General features: G+C 36.1%; 1 protein-coding gene across 2 annotated transcripts in view; it reads left to right on the forward strand.

Annotated features, from left to right (window-relative positions):
- Window positions 1-6,300: 6,300 nt before the first annotated feature.
- The window catches only part of ASPSCR1 (ASPSCR1 tether for SLC2A4, UBX domain containing), a 153,912-nt gene continuing 139,274 nt past the window's right edge, over window positions 6,301-20,938 (forward strand). For both annotated transcript variants that reach the window (XM_012548607.3, XM_031965662.1), the window contains exons 1-3: window positions 6,301-6,432; window positions 7,494-7,549; window positions 12,089-12,203. In XM_012548607.3, the coding sequence (XP_012404061.1) occupies window positions 6,331-6,432; window positions 7,494-7,549; window positions 12,089-12,203 (273 nt within the window). In that variant the 5' untranslated portion in view covers window positions 6,301-6,330. The remainder of the gene's footprint in view (window positions 6,433-7,493; window positions 7,550-12,088; window positions 12,204-20,938) is intronic.

The following is a 20,938-nucleotide window of genomic DNA, read 5'->3' on the forward strand; positions in this document are numbered from 1 at the left end:
CAATTGAAGAGCTTTTATCTGAAAATTAAAAACCAAAATATTATTGCAATTAGGATTAGAGAGATGCAAGTCAATTTAAAAAGCTTTGTATTAAATATAAAGGTCTGATGCTCAAGATATATAGGGAATGAACATAAATATATAACTAAAATACATTTCCAGATGGAGAAGTGCTTAAGGAATATTAAAAAAAAAAATAGTTCCCAAGATTGGAATTCATATAAGTATGAACTTAATTCTTTTTTTTTTTTTTATATTTAATAGCCTTTTATTTACAGGATATATACATGGGTAACTTTACAGCATTAACAATTGCCAAACCTCTTGTTCCAATTTTTCACCTCTTACCCCCCCACCCCCTCCCCTAGATGGCAGGATGACCAGTAGATGTTAAATATATTAAAATATAACTTAGATACACAATAAGTATACATGACCAAAACGTTATTTTGCTGTACAAAAAGAATCAGACTCTGAAATATTGTACAGTTAGCTTGTGAAGGCAATCAAAAATGCAGGTGTGCATAAATATAGGGATTGGGAATTCAATGTAATGGTTTTTAGTCATCTCCCAGAGTTCTTTTTCTGGGCATAGCTAGATGAACTTAATTCTTAAGTGAATATAACTCATATAATAATAATAATATGAAAGTTTGTTCCAAGTTACTAATTATAAGACAAATGCAAATTAAGATAGCTGTGAGGCAAAAATTACAAAATTAACTAACAGAGTTAACTTTGGAAAGTTTGTAATAGAAATATTAATATACCATTGGTGTAACTGTGAATTGATTCAAACTTTTTGGCAAGCAATTTGGAATTATGCAAAGAAAGTGACTAAAAAGTCATACCTTTGATGCAGAGATCTTACTGCTAGGCTCCACAGAAATCAGTGATAAAAAGAAAGATTTCATATATGCCAAAAAACTGATACCAATCCTTTTTATAGTAGGAAAGAACTTAAAGAAGCGTATCCCTATTGATGGCTAAATAGCATGTTGTGTATATATCAATGAGCTGTAAGAAATGAGGGGCATGATGAATACAGAGAAACATGTGAAGACTTTCATGAATTCCTGCAAAGTGAAGCAAGCAGAACTGGGGAAATAACATACATCATGACTACAACAATGTTGATGGAAAGAACAACAATAAATCCAAACTGATTGTTATGACAGTTAAGAATAAAATGAAGTCTATAATAAAATGATAGTAGCATTATTTGAGAAGCTGATCAAATCAGAAAGTAATGGTATCCTTCAGACATCTTAAATTCAACATTTCCAAAATTTAATTTATAATATTTCCCCTCCCTATTCCCCTTCTTCTAAACTTATTTCTCTCAAGAACATCTCCATTCTTCCCATCTCAGGTTTCCAACCTTGTTTTTACTCTTGACTTCTCTTCCTTACCCAAACATCCAATCAGATCCCAAATGTTGTTTCTACCTCCACTTCCATTAGTACCTTTCTCATTCTCATATGCCCATGATACTCATTTAGGACCTTATCGCCTTCAATCTGGGTTTTTGAAATAACCCTCTAGACTCCTATATCATGTCTCCCCTCACTCCAAATTAATGTATGTGCAATTCTTGAAGTGATTTTCTTACAATGCAAGTTTTGACTATGTCACTTTACAAATTCAATAAACTCCAAAGGCTCTCTATTACTTGTAGGATCAAATACAATCAAATCAAGTTTTTTGTTTGGCTTTTAAAATTCTTTACAATCTGATTCCCAGCCTACTTTTCCAATCTTGCTATAAATCCTCTTCTTGTACTTTCTTACCTAAACAAATTCATTTTCTTATTCCTCATACATGACACTCCATGTGTAATGCTTCAGCACTGGTATGATGCACGTTTGGAATTCCCTCTTTTCCTTTCTATCTCTAGGAATCTCTCATTTCCTTTAAAATTTTCTTCAAATACTACCTTCTAAATGAAGCCCCCCAGTGGCTCTCTTCTCTCTTTTTCCCCAACATACTTTGTATTTAAAATAAGTATATTTGTAATTGTTTACTTATGGATACATTATTTCTACAATAAAATAAATATAAGATAAGCCAGGAGGGAAGGAAATGTTTCATTTTGTCTTTGTGTCACCTATACCTAGCTTAGTGCCTTGCATATTGTAAGCTCTTAATAAATGTCTATTGATTAATTTATTGAACATCATCCATCTCCTGTCCCTTAAATATTGGTATCTTCTAAAGATCTGTCTTATTGGATCACTGTTCGACTAAAAAACCTTTGGTGGCTCCTGATGCCTCTAGAATAAAATACAATTTCAGTTTGGCAATTGGAGAAAATAGAACCTTCTCAATCTCCTTTGCTTGATCATCATCTTTACTTTATTCTCTGTATCCCCTCAAGAGATTGTCCTGGATTCTTGTTTTTTCTCTTTCTTCATTCTCTCTTGGTGATTTATGAGCTCACATATATTTGATGTGATTAGCGGCAGTGCAGAGTTGAAGTGTGAGAATCTCCTTCTGGTTGGTGAAGATTCAATGTGAAAGAATTCATGAACCCGAAATATTAGTGGCAAAAAGGAAGTTTATTGGCACTGAGAAGTCAGTTCTGGCAGAGAAATAAAGGTCCTAGCAGGGAAATACTGGCAGAGAAATAAACAGAGGTGTTAACACTGAGAAGAGAATGTCTTCACAGCAGGCAGGAGTCAGGAGCCATGCCAAGGAGAAAGAGGTTCCTTGACAAGGCATGGTCCTGCTTTGGGCCTCTGCAAGGTATGAATTTAAAATTGCCTCTTTTATTAGAGATCAATTGAATGAAATTCCTTCAATATTGTCATAGCCCATAGGTCTAGATTTTCAATTGAATGAGACCATTTAAATTCCAGCTAAGTAAGAGTGGTCCTGGACCAATTTTCAACTCAATAGAGGGTACAACTACTCACTACCAAGATAACAGAATGAAGCCACTTTATCTTGATTCCCTGAGACTGGCCTCTCTCAGAGGAGAGTTTTTCAAGAGTTCTCCCATGGCTTCCTTCCTAAAGTCAGAGAGCACAGTTTTAGGGTTCTCCCCTCCCCGTCAGATTCATTGAGGTATCATTTTGATGCTGATATTCCCAAATCTGTATATCTAGCCCTAATCTTTCTCCTTCCTTCCAATCCTATAATACTAATTGCCCATTCAACATTTCAAAATTAATTATAGTAGACATGTAAAATTCAGCCTTTCTACAATAGAATAAATTTTCTTTCCTCTCAAACCGATCTTTCTAACTAATGTCCCTAGTTTTTGTCAAGGGCATCACCATTCTCTTGACTAATTTGTATGTAATTTGTTTCAGTTCCCACACACTCATTTTCCTATAGGGTAGATATGATGACCATGTTACTCTTCCCTGCCCTCATCTCAGGAAAACCATTGATGCTTATGATCTGCACAATCAAATACACACTCCTCTATTTGACATTAACAGGGCAGCTAGGTGTTGCAGTGAACAGAGAGGGCTTAGAAATGGAAAGACTCATCATGAGTTCAAATTTAGCCATACTTAACTAATTGTGTGATATTGGGCAAGTCACTTAATCCAGTTTGCCTCTACTTTCTCATCTGCCAAATGATCTGGAGAAGGATCTGGGACAGTATCGTTACTAAGAAAACTCCAAAATGGAGTTCCAGAGAGTCTGAAATGACTGAGCAGTAAGTAATCTGGCGCTTAATATCCTTCACAACTTGACTTTCACTTACCTCTCTGATTTTGGTACAAATCACTGCTAAACTTATTGGTCCCAATAGGTAGCATCTCATCTTCCATCTCCACAGTTTTGAATTGGCTCTTTCCCTATATCTTAAATGCACTTCTGCATTAAGAAAACCTTAGTTCTCTTCTAGGCTTAGCTCAAACACCACTTTCATTGTCTTTTCTGATTTTCCAGCTGAGTGTTCTTTTCTCCCTAAATCAACTTGTATTTATTTTGTATTTGCCTTTGTTTATATATTATCTCATTCCCCTGGATGTAATAGGACTCTGTGTCTCCCTGATCTTTGTGGAGAGTGGGCCATCTGGCTTGAGGAAATTTCTAAAAATGATCCCCACCTACCTGAATCTCCCTTGGGAAAGCTACCTGGTTCCCATGGGAATCTTCCACTTCCAATTGATCTGGGAATCACTTTGGTCTGGGAAACAATCACCACCCTTATTGATTTGGAAATTAGCCCCTAATCGCTCCCTAGCCCCAAACCATAGAAGGCTAAAAAAACAACAAGACTCTCTACCCCAAATTTTGCAATCTTCCTAATCAGGAAGCAGTTCACTCAAAATTTTTCAGTGAAAAATAAAACCATTTTGTCAAAAACTTCACCTGCAGACTGGGACTGCAAATTCTTTCACAAAACTTGCAATACTGGGCCTGGGGACTCCCCATTGCTGTTAGGGTGTCTCTCATCTCTCAACACCCTCATTTCTCAGATTATGAACTTCTTTGCTTTTGTCTTTGTATCTCCATTATTTACTACAATGCTTAACACATACTAGGAACTTAATAAATTATTACTTGTTGAATGGTCAATATTCTCTCTAATTTGGCTTCTTTCCAGATTGATTTTACATAGCTTCCCCACACACTCTAAATTCCAGCCAAAACTATTCTCTGAACTTGACGCTCCATCTTCATCTTCTTAGTTACTCCCATCCCCACCCCACCCCCTGTCTGGAATGCTTTCTCCATCTCCTAACATCCCTAGCTTCCTTCTGAACTCTGCTTAGGTTCTATAATTTCCTTGAAATCTTTTTAGATTTCTCCCCCTCCTCCCCCAATTTTTAATGCTTTCCCTCCTGAAGCTGTTTTGTTTTTAGTTATCTGTCCGCTCAAGAGACAGAATGCAGGGTAGCTGAAATCATAGTATTTCTGACCACAGATTCTCCATGAACATAGAACACATTTTAGTGCACGCACATACACACGCTGGTGCACAGAAGCTAAACAAATGTTAAATTTAAATATATATGGAAGAATCCGTCTCCCTCTTTACCAGCTCCACTGCCTCCTCAAGGCTGGTTATAGGAAAACGAGAGACAAGGAGAAAGGATTATTTTAGGTCCCAGAATTAAGAGATTTTCAGCTAGAAGAGACCTTTTGTCTCCTCATTTTACATGTGAGGAAACTGCGTCCCAGGTAAGTGATGCTTTATCCAATCAGGACTTGCCACATAACTTTCATACCTGAGGATTTGGGCTCCATGAAACAAATGCAGTTCCGCAGGAGATCATTATATACTTCAACAACAATACTAGATGATGACCAGTTCTGATGGACCAGGCCATCCTCAGCAACGAGATCAACCAAATCATTTCCAATGGAGCAGTAATGAACTGAACCAGCTATGCCCAGAAAAAGAACTCTGGGAGATGACTAAAAACCATTACATTGAATTCCCAATCCCTATATTTATGCACACCTGCATTTTTGATTTCCTTCACAAGCTAATTGTACAATAATTCAGAGTCTGATTCTTTTTGTACAGCAAAATAACGTTTTGGTCATGTATACTTATTGTGTATCTAATTTATATTTTAATATATTTAACATCTACTGGTCATCCTGCCATTTAGGGGAGGGGGTGGGGGGGTAAGAGGTGAAAAATTGGAACAAGAGGTTTGGCAATTGTTAATGCTGTAAAGTTACCCATGTATATATCCTGTAAATAAAAGGCTATTAAATAAAAAAAAAAAAAGAAGAGAATGGCCCTAAGAACTAAAAACAAAAAAAAAACAACAAAAAAAGACAAATGCAGTTCCGGTCACACGGTAACCGCTTACCAAATGTTTACAGTTCCTAGCACATGGTAAATATTTAATAAATACTTGTTGTCAAGGCGACAGAATAGCTATTGAAGCAGATAAGTGGATTTGAAGTAAGGAAGAAGCGGGTTTGAAGCTTGTCCTGGATACTTCCTAATTGTGTAACCCTGAGCAAGTCGTTTTAACCTCTTTGCCTTAGTTTTCCCATCTGCAAAATGGGGAGAATAGCACCTACCTCCTGTGAGATAGTACTTATAAAGCGCTTTGCAAATGGGAAAGCGATTATATGTACACATTATTCATTCTTATTGCGGGCGTAGACTTGGCTCTAAAGTTCCGGACTGGGGTTGCCCACCTGGTAGGGCAGATCTCTGGAGAGGATGCGTCAGTAGTGAAGGGGGAACGGGGCAGAGTAAGCTCCTGCCTGGTATCGGCCCAGCAGCGGAAGTGGTTAAGGCTCCGCCCCCTCCGGAGCTGTAGATGTTCTTCCGGGCCTTTTTGCCAATAAAGTTATTTGAATAAGAGCCGGCGGGGAGGGGGGCGGTCACGTGATCGGAAGATGGCGGCCCCGGGCGGCAGCGGGGGCCCCGCGGTGTCGGTTCTGACCCCGAACGGGAGGCGTCTCACGGTGAAGGTGACGCCGAGCACCGCGTTACTGCAGGTGCGGCAGGCGAGAAGAAGAGGCTGATGGCTGCCTTTCGGAGTCTTAAGATGCGGCGGGCGGGCTGAGGCCCGGGCTCTTGCGGTTTACTTTTGGAGGGGAGGGGAGGGTAAGGGTAAGGTGGGGGTAGGGTAGAGGTAGGGTAGGATAGGATAGGATGTCTCGGGGGGGGCGTGTCCTAGAGAGGGGCGGGGCTTCGGGTGACCAATAGGGCGAGGCCTCGAAAGGTCTTGCGTTGAGGCGGACCTTTTCTGCGGGCTCTGGGGAAGGGGAGGGGCTCTAGGGAACGCTCTCGAAACGTGGGTTGAGGAGGTGGCGGGAATTGTACGTCGTGAGGTGGGGAAGTGAGAGAGTTATCCCTGGGCGTTTCCTGCAGCGCCCTTCCCTCTCCATCCAGGAGGTGGTTAGCGATGAGTTCCAATTCTGGCATAGTGATGTCTTTGAGCAAAGCCCAAAGGTCTGTTCTAAGGCCTTCTTAGCCACCCGTCTCTCACTTGAACCTTTGGAGTCCAATCTTCGGCCTCATTCGATGTTGTGATATTTTGTGTTTGCAGTTGAGGTTATTGACCCCTCCCCCCCTCCTCCATCCTTCCCTTTTAAGAGAGCATGAGCTCGAATTATTTCCTCCGCTTCTTCCCCTGTAGCAGTAGGACTGGATTTTTGATAAATTACTCGTGTGTTTTCATCAGATCACCCTTGTTACTGCAAAGACACATGCGTTTCCCGGATGACTAGATAGAGGGTGGCACATGAAGCTGTTTTTCTTATAACAGTTAAATCTAGGATTTGTAGAGTAGCAGAGTGTGACTTGGTAGGAAGTATGCTGGAGGAGGAGTTAGGAAATCTGGGTTCTAGTCCCACGTCGATTGACAAATCATTGTGTTGGTTTTAGTTACTTTTACTTTAGCTGCAGTCTTTCTATCTGTAAAATAGGATTGGATTATGTGGTTTCTCTGCTTACTTGGAGATCCTGCAATTCATAGCTACTTAATGGTATTTATTTCTGATGACTACATTGCTTGCTTTAGACAGTAATTTTATTCCCCTTCATTTTTTGGCAGGTTTTGGAGGACACCTGTCGGCGACAGAACTTCAATCCAAGTGAATACGATCTGAAGTGAGTCAGATTTTATAACGTTGCCTTTTTCAGTCTAGGACTCTTGCTACTAGGACCAGTACATATACCTAGATCTCTAGAATATGGAGGAGGGACACCCTGCCTTTAAATTTGAAAAGCACAAAGGCTCAGGTTTAGTTAGAAAACCTTTTAGGTTTTTAGGCAATTATTCTCATAGTATGCTTAATTTTCTGCCACTAATATTTTACTCCATTATTTCATTATGTTGTGGTGTTGATCTTAGGCTCTTGAAAGCTGAGCCAATGGAATATAACCTCAGGCTAGTCCCACTAAGCTGGAAATCCTTAAGTACAGACCGAATAAATGACATATGTTGGACATAAGTTGAATTTTACTTTTGGAAAGGTTTCCTCATCAGGGATTTGATTACTGTGTGATAATGTTTTTTTCAGTTATATTGAGACTTGAACTCGTAATTTCTTCAATTTAGAGAGTTCCTAGTGTGGAAACTTGTACCTATAAAGAGGGGCAATTTAGTAACTCTTTTAAAAACTTATAACTTAGAGAATAATCTGGAGTATTAACAGATTAAGTAATTTGCCTATAATTACACATATATATTAGGATCAGGTTTTGAACCCATGTCTTTATTCTTTCTCATTTATCCACTATTCCAAAATACCTGTCTTTTTAAATCATAGATATTCATGAATATGTATAGGGAGGTTGTAGTCTTCATTGAAGAAGGCAGTTACCACACTAACTTCACTGAGTCTTTAAGTATGTTTTTATCAGCTATTGCTTACGATTTTGAGGATTAAGAACATAGAAGACTGGAAAGAAAAACAATATATCCCATAATCTGTTAGAATTTTATTTTTATTTTATATATTTATATTTACTTTAGTTATAATGAAGAAAAAAACTTTAAAGATATTTTTACATCTTTTTTTCCTCAATTTTGTTTCACAGCATAAATTCTATCAAAAGATTATTGTTCAGAAGCTTAGTTTAGCTAAGTTAGAGAGGCACCTCATTAGAAGATTGCTTATTAGATGATAACTTCTTGATCACATATCATTTGCTAAGAGATAGAATGGTTTCACTTTCTATGGAGGAAGTAACTGTGAAAATAATATCTTTGAGGCAAATAATATGATAAATATGTGAGTAGATAAGTGGCATAATACCTACTTTACAGATGAAAAAAAAAAAGGTGCTAACTGTCAAGGTTACAGAACTGAGCTTAGTGTTCCTAGTTCTAACCATCTAGGAATGTTTCCACTAGAATATGCTTCTTGATTGCATCCATATACCGTGACAGTAATCTAACTTGTAGTCTCTATTTCTTTAAGAAAATAGCTATGTTTTATATTAGCTAATTGTAGGATTCTAACTTAAATCTCTCTTCTGGACAATCTCTAATTGTTATAATGTCCATTGGTAGGATTTTTGTCTTGTCACACATTGGGATATCTAATTAAGTTATTGCTATAATTTAATTGTTATATGTATTGGTATGTCTATTCTTTTTGACAGTTTATTAATGAACATGTTAAGTCATATCTGAAGATCCAGCTATAGAGAAATTTGCCATGTCCCTTTATATAACTGGTTTTTGGCATATGTCATAGAGTGTCTGGAGTTACATGGAATTAATTTCTTGAGTGTGTTTCCTGTTGACATCATGATAGTTTAGGTTTTTTTTTTTTTTTTTTTTTTTTGCTTTCATCCCCTAAGTAGTTATGTTTATTATTTTTTAAAATGCCATAATTAATAGAAAAAAATTTAGTGTGGCATTTTTTGTGTCATTTTTTTCCAACCTCAAATACTTCTCACACATCTCTTAACCCCTTTTTGAATTTCTCACTATCTGTTCTACTTTTGCACTAGAAATCTAACTTACTATATTTCAATTTCCAAAGTTATTTTTTGAGCCAGATTTAAAGATTGATCTGATGTTTACTGATTTCCCAGTCTTCTTGAACTTTCTTGCATTAGTTGTTAATGATTCAGAAAAATCATTGATTGTTTTCAGTACTGGCCACTTTGCACATTTTCAAATTTCATACAGATTCCCTCTCTGGCCTTTAAAATTTCTCTCTCTCAGAGTTCTCACTTTTTAGACCTCATGCTTTTATGGATATTTTCAAAATAGAACTCAGTTTGACACTTGAGAATAGTAATTTATGTTTTGTTTTATTTCTGGGTGATTCACACAGTCTTCTTTACAATTATACATCAGGGGTGAGACACAATAATATTTTTTGGATATTTAGTAGCTGTACTTTCTTAGAATTGGGACATTACTAGGTGTAGTGTCCTTCTGGAGGTCCCTATTGGGGCGCCAGAATGTAGTATGCTTTCTAGAGCCCCCAAATTGGGGTGCCAAAATATACCATCAGGATTAGTTCTCTGGAGGATCTTGGGACCAACCTTTGGTGTTAGGGGAGGAGTGAAGTAAGTAGGCAAGGAGACCCATGAGGAAGGTCAAAGATGGAGTGTCTATTTCCAGTCAGCCCTTAAATACCTCAGTATGATTACATCATTACAGCACACTAAATATGTTGGAACTAGAGAAGCATTATCTCATCAATCACACTGAGTAAGTGCTAACTATAAGCACCTTGCTATTATTATGTAAATATCTCTCTATTGTAAATATCCCTTGCTTCAAGTAGAAGCATACCCTCCTTGACTTCTCAGGAAGGGTAAGAACACCGAAGGGAGGTGGGGAGCCAAACCAGATATTTTCAGCAGGTTCCCTCTGGGCTGAAGGGTCTTATACCTTACCCAGAGTTCCCTCACTGTTTGTGGCCCTCTACAACTAGGGCTAAAAAAATCCTTACTCTTAAAAATTTTATGGGGATTGGAGTGAGGTAAGTGGAAGGAAAGTTATTTTCTTTCTCATTCTATCTCCCACTCTAGTTTTTCTTTTATTTTTAGGAAGGATAAATTAGGGGTAATTGGGAGAATTGTTTTCTTATCATGACTTCTGAAATTTACTGTTTCTTTGTTTCTCCCTCTGTTTCCTTCCCTTTCCAATGGTTCTTTTTTATTCTTTTTTTCTTTATTCTGTATAGATAAGGATATATTTTGTGATGAATCCATATTTGATCTTAACTGGAAGTCAGGAACTTCTTTGTTTTCTGTAATCCTAGTTTTACCATTGTGTGGCCCAAAGTTAATTTGGCTTTCCTCATCCCTGTTTCCCTATTTGTAAAATAGATATAATAATGATAGATCATGCATCCCAAAATTATAATTGGGAAGGAGGGTTCACTAATAAAGATCAGTGGAAGTTTTGGTTTCCTCTTTCTGAGATCTGCCAGTATCCTTTATGACTCTGTGATCTGCTTTCCCCTCCTGGACTCTGTTAGATTTCATCTAACTACTTACATCTTGGTCTCTTAATTTCCCTCATTTACTTCTGAGAAACCTTATCTCCTTCAACTCTTGGGTTCTCTGATTCCATCTTTTGCATGAGAATCAGGGTATTTCCAAAACTATGCTATGTTCTGTTAGTTGCTGATCCAGACTGGCAGCTTCTTTAGTCTGGTGGAAGGTTTTAATGATCATTAAATTATATAGCTATATATCTATATAGTATATACAGATATATATCTATAGTATCTATAGATATATATATCTATAGTGTATATATATTATATATCTATAGTAATTTTTGCAAAGCTAAGAGACATAGAGATATTAAGTAACTTGTTCAGTGTGATGAGTGAAATTAGTTTTGGCTCTGAGACTAGAACTTTTGTTAACTGAATTTCTATCCTAATTTTTAATCTGATATTTTGTCCTTTTTCAATTGGTGATGAAAGTTTTGTGTTTACCAGTTAATCAAATTTCAGATAACTGAAAAGTTACCTGGTTTGTATATTGTCAGTATACCATTTTTCCTCCTCATCCTTGTTACCTGGCTTTTGATCACATTCTCATTTGTTAATTATTTCCTTCAGGGGATGGGAAGGAATACCAGAAAGAAGCCTATTTATTTTGATTTTTTTTATTAGTAGGTTGGATAGAAGGTTTCTGTGAATATAGAGAAAGGGGAAGATAAGGAGAATGTAGTAGATAAAATGATGTACTGGATAATTTGATTTTCAGTTGATCATCTCCCTCCTACTCTCTTCCTTTCCTCCCCCCATATCCAGGACTTGCAATCATGATAGGTATAATTTGTTGATGAGAATGAAGTCAATGTCCTTTGGCCTTTGCCCTGGTTGTTCACAATACCTAAAGTAATTTCAAAACCTTGGGAAATAACCATTTTTCTTGTGAGCCTCAGTGACATGTTAAGACCATCACATTTGGAGGAATTTCAAAGCTGGTTTTGTCTTTCTCTCTGGCTGTTGACAACTTTAGCTTTTGACTGCCTTAAACTTTCAGTTTTTTAACTTTTAGTCTAATTTGAAAATGTCAATGGTTGTGGGATTCTCCAGGCAGATAAACTGCTAGTCTTTTTTCCTTGTTATTGGAGGATTTAACTGGAGTTGGGTGTGGCAGGTGGCTTCAGGGTAATGTGCTATCAGTTTGTGGTGAGGACTTTGGTTTGTTTTTCAGGTTTCAGAGGAATGTGCTTGATCTTTCCCTGCAGTGGAGATTTGCCAATCTTCCTAACAATGCCAAGCTGGAGATGGTGCCAGTCTCCCGTAGTCGGGAGGGACCTGAAAATACGGTATGTGTGTTTCTGGAGGGACTGGAATTATTCTCTTTCCCCTCCCATTCCTTTTTTGTTTTTCAGTCAGAAAGTATTTATTAAATTCTACTATATTTCAGACAGATTGCTAAGTACTAGGAATACAAAGAAATGTTAAATTCAGTTCCTGCCTTCAAGGAACTCACATTCTAATGGGGGAAACAATGTGTAAATAACTAGATGTGTGCAAGATATATGGAGTATAGACTGAAGGTAACCTCAGAACTGAAGGTTATAGCTGAAGAAGGGATGGGGAAAGGTTTCCTGAAGAAATGATATTTAAACTGAAATTTGAAGGAAATCTTAGAGACTTAAGAAGTAAAAGTGAGGAGGGAAAACTTTCCATGGAGGACAGTTGGTGTAAAGGCAGGGAGATGGTAGATGGAAAAACAAGAAGTTTGGTGTATCTAGAGCAGGGGTCCTCAAACTATGGTCTGCGGGCCAGATGTGGCAGCTGAGGATGTTTATCCCCCTCACCCAGGGCTATGAAGTTTCTTTATTTAAAGGCCCACAAAACAAAGTTTTTGTTTTTACTATAGTCTGGCCCTCCAACAGTCTGAGGGACAGTGAACTGGTCCCCTATTTAAAAAGTTTGAGGACCCCTGTTCCATAGCATAGAGGAGTGTGTGCATGCGTGTGTGTGTGTATGTATGTATGTGTGTGTGTGAATAAAATTAAGAAGAAATTTAAATGTTGAATAGAAGAGTTTATATTTGGTCCTGGAGATAGTAAACATTGGGGTTTATGTTGTAGTGGGGGGGTTCTTGGTTAGGTTTTCATTTAAGAAAAGTCACTTCAGCAACTGAGTATGGAATATGTTATGGGAAGAGACTTGAGACAGGGAAATCCATCGTAAGGTCATGGAAGGTGTCCAAGCATGAGGTAATAAGGGTTTAAGCCTGAATGATCACTATATGCATAGAGAGAAGGGGATAGCTGTGAGAAATGCTGTGAAGGTAGATCAAACAAGATTTGACAATGGATTGGGTAATGTGCAATGAATGTGAGTGAAGAATAAAGTGTGACAATGAAGTTTTCATCCTGTGTGCCTGAAAGGATCATGTTGCACTTAACAGTAACAGGAAAATTAATGTGAGGAGAAGTTTAGGTGTGAAGAGCATGTTGAGTTGAAGAGACCTGTGTAACATTGAGTTCAAGGTGACCAAAAGGCAGTTGGTAATACCAGCTGGACTGGAATGAAGGAAAGAGACTGGGCCTAGATGTGTAGATCTGTGAGTCATCTGCATAGAAAAGAAAATTCAATCCATGGGAGCTGGTGAGGTAGTGTAAAGGAAAAAAAAAGAAGAGAGTTTAGGCATAGAGCCTTGCGAGTCTCTCTCAAGTAAGGAGGGGGACAGGAGAAAAGGTGCAACCAAATAGGCAGGAATACCAGGAGAAAACAATATCATGACAATCCAGAGAAGAGTGAGCATCCCTGTAGAAGAGAAAATGACCAGCAGTGTCAGATGTTTTAGCGAAGTCAAGAAAGAGAAAGGCTGAGAAAAGATTTGGTCATAGAGAGATCATTGATAACTTGGGGGAGATCGGTTTCAGATAAATAATGCAATCAGAAGCCAGATTGCAGAGGTTTTAGTACCAAGTGAGAGGAGAAGAGGCAGCTCTTTTGTAGATAGCTTCCTCAAAAACATGCTGAGAAGAAGAGTGATATGGTGTGGTAGATAGTGATGACAGTAGTTTTAGGTAGGTTTAAGTCAGGCTGTTTACTGCTTCTTTTGTTTCCTAGATGTGGAGTCCTGAGGAAAACTTTGATGTTGTAAGAAGTTCCTTAATTTACATAGAACACTAATAAGAGAAAATTTTTTTCTTTTGGGGGCAGGGCTAAGTAAATGCTCTGATTGGGGAAGAAATAGAAATTCAGAAAATATGAAATGTGTGGTTTTTTTGGGCATTTGAAGTATGAGGTATGAAATGTTCTAGTTATGCTTGTTTTTTTTTTTTTTTTTTTTTTTTTTTTGGTCAATTCTTTTAACTCTTTGGTCATAGAATCATAAAAATTATAACTGCAAGTAACCTCTTAGATCATCTAGCCCCTTTCCCTCCTTTTACAGATGTTGAAAATGAGTCCCCAGAGAACTTAATTCAGTTAAACTCAACAAGCTTTTATTGAGTAACTGGAATGTATTGGGTCCAGTGTTAGGACATAAAAAAATAAAGTAGTTCTTGCCCTCAAAGAGCTTATGTTTTACCAGGCAAAAACACATTGTACATAAAGTAATTAAAAATTTTTTTTATTAAAGCTTTTTATTTATAAAGCATATGCATGGGTAATTTTTCCAACATTAACCCTTGCATAACCTTTTGTTGCAAATTTTCCCCTCCTTCCCCTAGTTGGCAGGTAGTCCAATACATGTTAAATATGTTGAAATACTTGTTAGATTCAATACTGCACAAAGTAATTTCAAAGTAATTTTGGGGTTGGTAGGGAGACTAACAGTGGGGAGGACCAGGAAAGGCCTCATATAGAGCAGTCAGTCAAATTTCTTTGTAAAACACATTATTATGTGCTAAGTATTATGCTAAGCACTGAGACTATAAAAAGAGGACAAAGATAGTCCTTTCCTTAAGGAGAGTAATCTAATGAGAAGTGAAATATGAAACGATAAAGATAGATACTTTTTAAAGGTGGAGGTGAAGGAGAATACTGAACATAGGAGACAGCTTGTTCAAAAGTGGGGAGATAGGAGGTAGAATATTGTGTGTAGTTAAATGACTTGCATAAAGCCATACTATTGGCAGAACCTGGGATAGAATCTTCTCGCTGGATTCTTAGTTCAGTGTTCTTTTTTACTACACTCCAGGACTTTAATAAAATTTCATTAGGGCTCACAAAAGGAAAGCCAGTATATTGCAGAAGTCAGGGATGTGATATGTTGGAATTTTATTCCAGCATGTCATTTATTTATTACAGAAATTCCCCCTCTCTGTAGTCTTGTGGGGGGTGTGTGTGTGTGTGTGTGTGTAAAGAAGTACATTTTCAGTCTTTAGTCTTTTCATCCTCACAAAAATCTAGCTACACACTTACTGTTAAGACCTGTTTTTTTACTTGCCTTCTCTGATTTGGGTTATCACATTCTTCCTTTTGGCTCAGTGACTCTATCTTGTAGTTGGAGACATAGTCTTTGGGTTAGAGAGGATCATCAAAAGTGGCAGCTTTGTTATTCCAAGTAGTTGGTTTCTTCCACTGACGGGGGAGAATTGGCTAAGCTTTTCACTATTTATTCTTATATTTGTAAGCAAATGAGTCACCTGCCTTCCTCTCCATGACTGTCAAAAAGAATAAGAGAGGCATATTTTCATCCAAACTAGAGACCTCGCATAGGAGTTATTTTTGGCATATTTCTGCATAATTCTGCAAGAATATTATTGGATTTTTGGATTGCTTTGTCAGATTCTCATTGGCTTTTGCTATTAGTGTCTTCCCATTTTAAGGGAAAAATAAAACATTATTTAGGGTTAATGTGATACCTTGGACAAAATTTAGTATGAACCCATTTAGTTCCAAAATTTTTGATGCTTGGATATATATACTTGTCAAATGCTATACTCCAGAACTATGATATACTTGTATTGTCAAAAGACTTATTTTAGTATTATGCTTCAATGTAAAAAAAAAAAAAAATACTGAATTCTTATGGAGGAGATAACTTTGTTGGTACAATAGAAATCTACTTTTAGAATTTTGGAGTAGAACTATTTTTCATACTATTTCCACTTGGCTGTCTGGTATTCTAATTCCTTAATGGGGAGAATAGAAAGGAAGGTAGAGGGCCAAGTAAAGGAAATGAGAAGTTATGGTAACATAACTTTTCATGGTATCTCTTTCTCCACCAACTTAGCATAACACTATAACTTTCATACTGAACCTTCACATAACATCTTCCACAACAGTGGTTTATATACATTTTATCTCTCCTAATAGATCATGAATTGTAGGAGCATAAGAATCATATCTTATTTTTTGTATTTTCCACAGCACCTGATAATTCCTGGCTTGCAGTAGGGACTCAATAAATACTTGCAGAATGAACAATACTGTCATCACTTTATAATGATTCTCTCCCCACTAAACATTACACTGGTCCTTGATGCTTTTTTTTACATTCTTGTTTTTATTGTGTTTTCTTTGTGAAAAGATAAAGTTTTTCTTCTTATTTTAAAACTTAAAAAATCCCAAGTTCTTATTGATCTATTCTATTTCTTAGCTATCTCAAGTACCCTCCCCTTCTCCCACTCCCCCCTTCTCCCAGAGAGCCATCTGATATTTTATAGAGAGGGAAAAAAAGTCAGTCTGATTGATCAATACAGTGAAAAAATATGAAAACATGTATAATGTGTAGCACCTGTGGACTTCTCACCTTAAAGGAGTGGGTTCAAAGTATTCTTTTGAATCCTGCTTGATCTTTATAATTTTGTTATATATATTGTTGTAGTTACTATTGATATTATTTTCTTGGTTTGGCTTATTTCATTCTGTATCAGTTCATACAGATCTTTCCATGCTTTCAGTATTTATCACATGCAATATTTTTTTTAATAGCTTTTTATTTACAGGTTATATGCATGGGTAATTTTACGGCATTGACAATTGCCAAACCTTTTGTTCCAATTTTCCCCTTTCTTTCCCCCACCCCCTCCTCCAGATGGCAGGTTAACCAATCCATGTTAAATATGTTAAAGTATAAATTAAATATAATATAAGTATACATGTCCAAACAGTTATTTTGCTGTATAAAAAGAATTGGACTTTGAAATAGTGTACAATTAGCCTGTGAAGGAAATTAAAAATGCAGGTGGACAAAAAATAGAGGGATTGGGAATTTTATGTAGTGGTTCATAGTCATCTCCCAGAGTAGTTTCGCTGGGTATAGCTGGTTCAATTCATTACTGCTCTATTGGAACTCATTTGGTTCATCTCATTGCTGAAGATGGCCACATCCATCAGAATTGATCATCATATAGTATTGTTGTTGAAGTATATAATGATCGCCTGGTCCTGCTCATTTCACTCAGCATCAGTTCATGTAAGTCTCTCACATGCAATGTTTTTTACAGTACTGTTCCACTACAGCACTATTCCATTACGTTCATATACCACAATTTCTTTAGTTGTTCCTAAATTATTAGCTACCACATAATGCTGCTAGAAATATTTTGGATTATGTGGGAACTTTCTTTATAACAATGGCTTCCTTGGAGAATAACCCCAATAATGGAATCTCTGGTTCGAAGGGAATAGTAATTTTTAGTAATTTTATTTGCATAATTCTAAATTGCTTCCTAAAACCTTAAAATGTTTCACAGTTCTACCAACAGTGTATTAATGTGATTATTCTATAACCATTCAATATTGACGGTTTCCATTTTTTTAAAATCATTTTTGCCAATTTGCAGGATGTGAAATGAAACCGTAGGGTTATTTTGATTTATATTTCTCTTATTATTAGAGATTTAGAGCATTCTTTCCATATGATTGTACATAACTGGAAATTTTTCTTTTGAGAACTGTTTGTTGAAATCCTTTGGTCATTTATCTATTGGATAATGACTTATTTTTTATTTGTATGTATTAAGTGTTTATGTGTTAAGTGTATGTGTGTGTATATATGGATGTGTGTGTGTGTGAGTGTGTGTATGTACCAAATCTTTGTCAGAGAAATTTGGTTTTTTTCCTATTTGACCACTTCCCTTCTTTGAAGTACATTAATTTTGAATATGCAGAAACTTTTCATTTTAAAGTAATCTAAATTATTTTATCTTTTGTAATTGTTTCTTTCAATTATGTGGTTAAGATTATAGTTTCTAATTTTATTTATAGTAAGATCTTTAATATTAAAGTTGTACATCCATTTAATCACATATCCATAGAATATGGTGTAAGGTGTTAGTCTAAGCCTAATTTCTGTCAGGCCGCTTTCCATTTTTCCCAGTAGTTTTTATTTAAAAAGGCTTTTTTCATTAGGATAACTTGTTTTTTTTCTTTTTATTGAACACTGGATTATTGAATTCAATTATTTTTGAACCTCTCTTGTTGAAACTTTCATTGACCTATTTTTTTTTAACCAATATCAAATGGTTTTGAAGATTGCTACTTCATGATATAGTTTGAAGTCTGGAAGGACTAGTCCAACTGATCTTTCCTTCTTGTCATTGTTTCCCTTAATATTCTAGATCTTATGTTTTTCCACTTGAATTTTGTTATTATTTTGTCAAGTTCTATAAAGTTTTCCCTTGGTGCTTATTTGATTGGCATAACTTTAAAAATATAAATTAATTTTTGTACTATTGTAATTTTTTATTATATTGTCATGGCCTAGCCATGAGCACTGAATATTTCCCTAGTTATTTAATAATAGCTAGTATTTTATAGTGCTTACTATGTTCCAGGCATATCCTCTCAGTTTAATTTTGTGTATGTCTTGTTTTTTCTTGTAAACAACAACTTGTAGGATCTTGTTTTTTTTATCTAGTCTGTTGCTCTTTTTTTTTATTGGCTTGTTTAATCCATTTACATTTAAAGTTGTGAGAGCTAATATTTGTGTTTTTTTTTTTTAAGTAAGTTTTTCTTCCTCCTCCTTGCTAGTACTATGCTCCTTCAGTTACTTTATCTTAAATTTTTTTTTTTTTTTTTAAAGATGGCTTTGTTCCCACTGGCTCTTTTCCTTTAAATTTCATCCTCTCTCATTTGTTACCTCTTTCCTTTTGGAGCTTTATTATTTCCTTTTTTTTTTGATTCTGTCTGGAAATTCTTTCCTCCCCTGTTTTTTCCTCTCAGTCAAGTAGATTAACCCCTCATCTCCTGCTCTTCAACTAGTTCTGTTCACTTAAAAATTTTTTTTCTTTTTTTTCCTGCCCTTTGCAAAAAAAAAAATCTCCCATTCTTTTCATTATCGATTCTCTCTATTTTAGACCTTCATTCTTTGACTCATAAACCCTATAATTGGCTGTTCTTTCTCTTTTCTCTGTATTCCATAGAACTTCCAAAGTACCTATTCCAGGCTTTCAGATTCCCTCAGTAGTTTTTGCTACTTCTATCTAGAATTTACATGAATTCCCCTTTTCCATTGTACCTCACTCCTAGAATAAGACCCATTATTTCAGGTGTCCTCATCTCCCTTCATAGAACATTTCATTTTACCCATAGGAGCATTCATTAGTGTAACCTTCTTTCACCATCAAAGCAAGGCTTATTTCTTTTCCCCCCTCTTTTCAATTCGTCGTCTTCTTTTTACCCTCTTCTCTCTAGGCTTTCCTCTTTCTGAGACCACAGGGATTACTTTTTGATCATTGTTAGCTTTAGATTTGACTCTGGCATATCATGTATTTTTCATTGTGCTCCTTCTTTTTTCTCTTCCTTTTGTGTACTCTCTTATGTTGTAATGTAGTTCCACCAAAAAAAATTTGTTAATCATAGGCAGGATGTCATATATTCTGTCCATAATGCCTCAGTATAGAAAGAAGTCTCTTGCTGCTCTCTCTTATTCCACTTTATTGCTATTCCATTGTTGCATTTATTTATTCCTTATGCATTTCTGTTGTGTGGTGTATTCAGGAAGCAATTAATCTCTTTAATTCTGATTTTTTTTTTTTTCCCTAAAAATGTTTCAGATGCCTCTTTATGGAATCTCCATTTTTTTTTCATGTATGCTTAAACTCAAATTATCAGAGTAGGACACCCTGGACTGCATTGTGAGGTTCTTTGCTTTTTGGAACACATTGCTATATTTCTTTCTATATATTCTGGTGGGTGCAGAATAGTCTTAACATTATTTGGATTTCCTTTCCTTTGTATTTGAGGGTCTTTTTCCTGATCATTTGTAGAACTTGTTGCTTCTAAATGGAATTGTTAAATTTAACTGCTGTGTCTTAGAATTTACACCCTTAGTTTTTTGGGGGAGGGTGGAGGGTGTGTGTGACCCCCCCCCCCCCCCCCCCCCTGATAGTGATCTGTGAATTCTTTCCATTGGTATTTCATTTTCTGTGTTCAGAAGTTCTGAGTAATTTTCATCTATTATTTTCTGCATTATGATGTTAAATTTTTTTGTTTTGTTATGTTTTTCTGGGAAGACTATGATTCTTAGATTATGTCTATATGTCCTATTTTCATGATCAGTTATGAGTTTCTTGAATAATTAGCATATTTTTCGTAGTTGTTTTTGTTTCTTCTCTTCTGGATTGTCCTTCATTTCTGTTAATATTTATATTCCCTATCTGTTTCTCTTGTTTCTTTGGTGAGATGTCAGTTCTTTTATTCTATTATATTTGTTGTGCAAGCCACACATTTTGCTTTCATAATTTTCATTTTTCTTTTGAATACTCAGGAACATGTTGTGGTTCTATGTTCTAACATTCCGTAGAGTCTTCCATCACATCAAATTTTGGATCATTTTTCTTTGTTTTGCAGCATTTATTTATAGATACTTGAACTTGTTGACTAGATCTGGAGGCCATATTTAATTTTATTGTTGATATTTTACTTGCTGATTTATCTGCTTATGTTCAGTGTTTCTTCTCACTTAGATTTTAAATCTCTTCTCCCTCCCCACTAATTTCCCTGTTTACTTTCTGACCCTGTCTTTTCTGATGATGGTTTCCTTGGAGGTTAGATCTCAAAGTGTTTTAGGTTTCTTCCAGGCAGTGTAAACCATGATTCACCAACTTAGATCTTTGGACTAGGTGTCTTTTGGATGATCAGA

The sequence above is a fragment of the Sarcophilus harrisii genome, chromosome 4, assembly GCF_902635505.1.
Source record: "Sarcophilus harrisii chromosome 4, mSarHar1.11, whole genome shotgun sequence".
Classification (NCBI taxonomy): domain Eukaryota; kingdom Metazoa; phylum Chordata; class Mammalia; order Dasyuromorphia; family Dasyuridae; genus Sarcophilus; species Sarcophilus harrisii.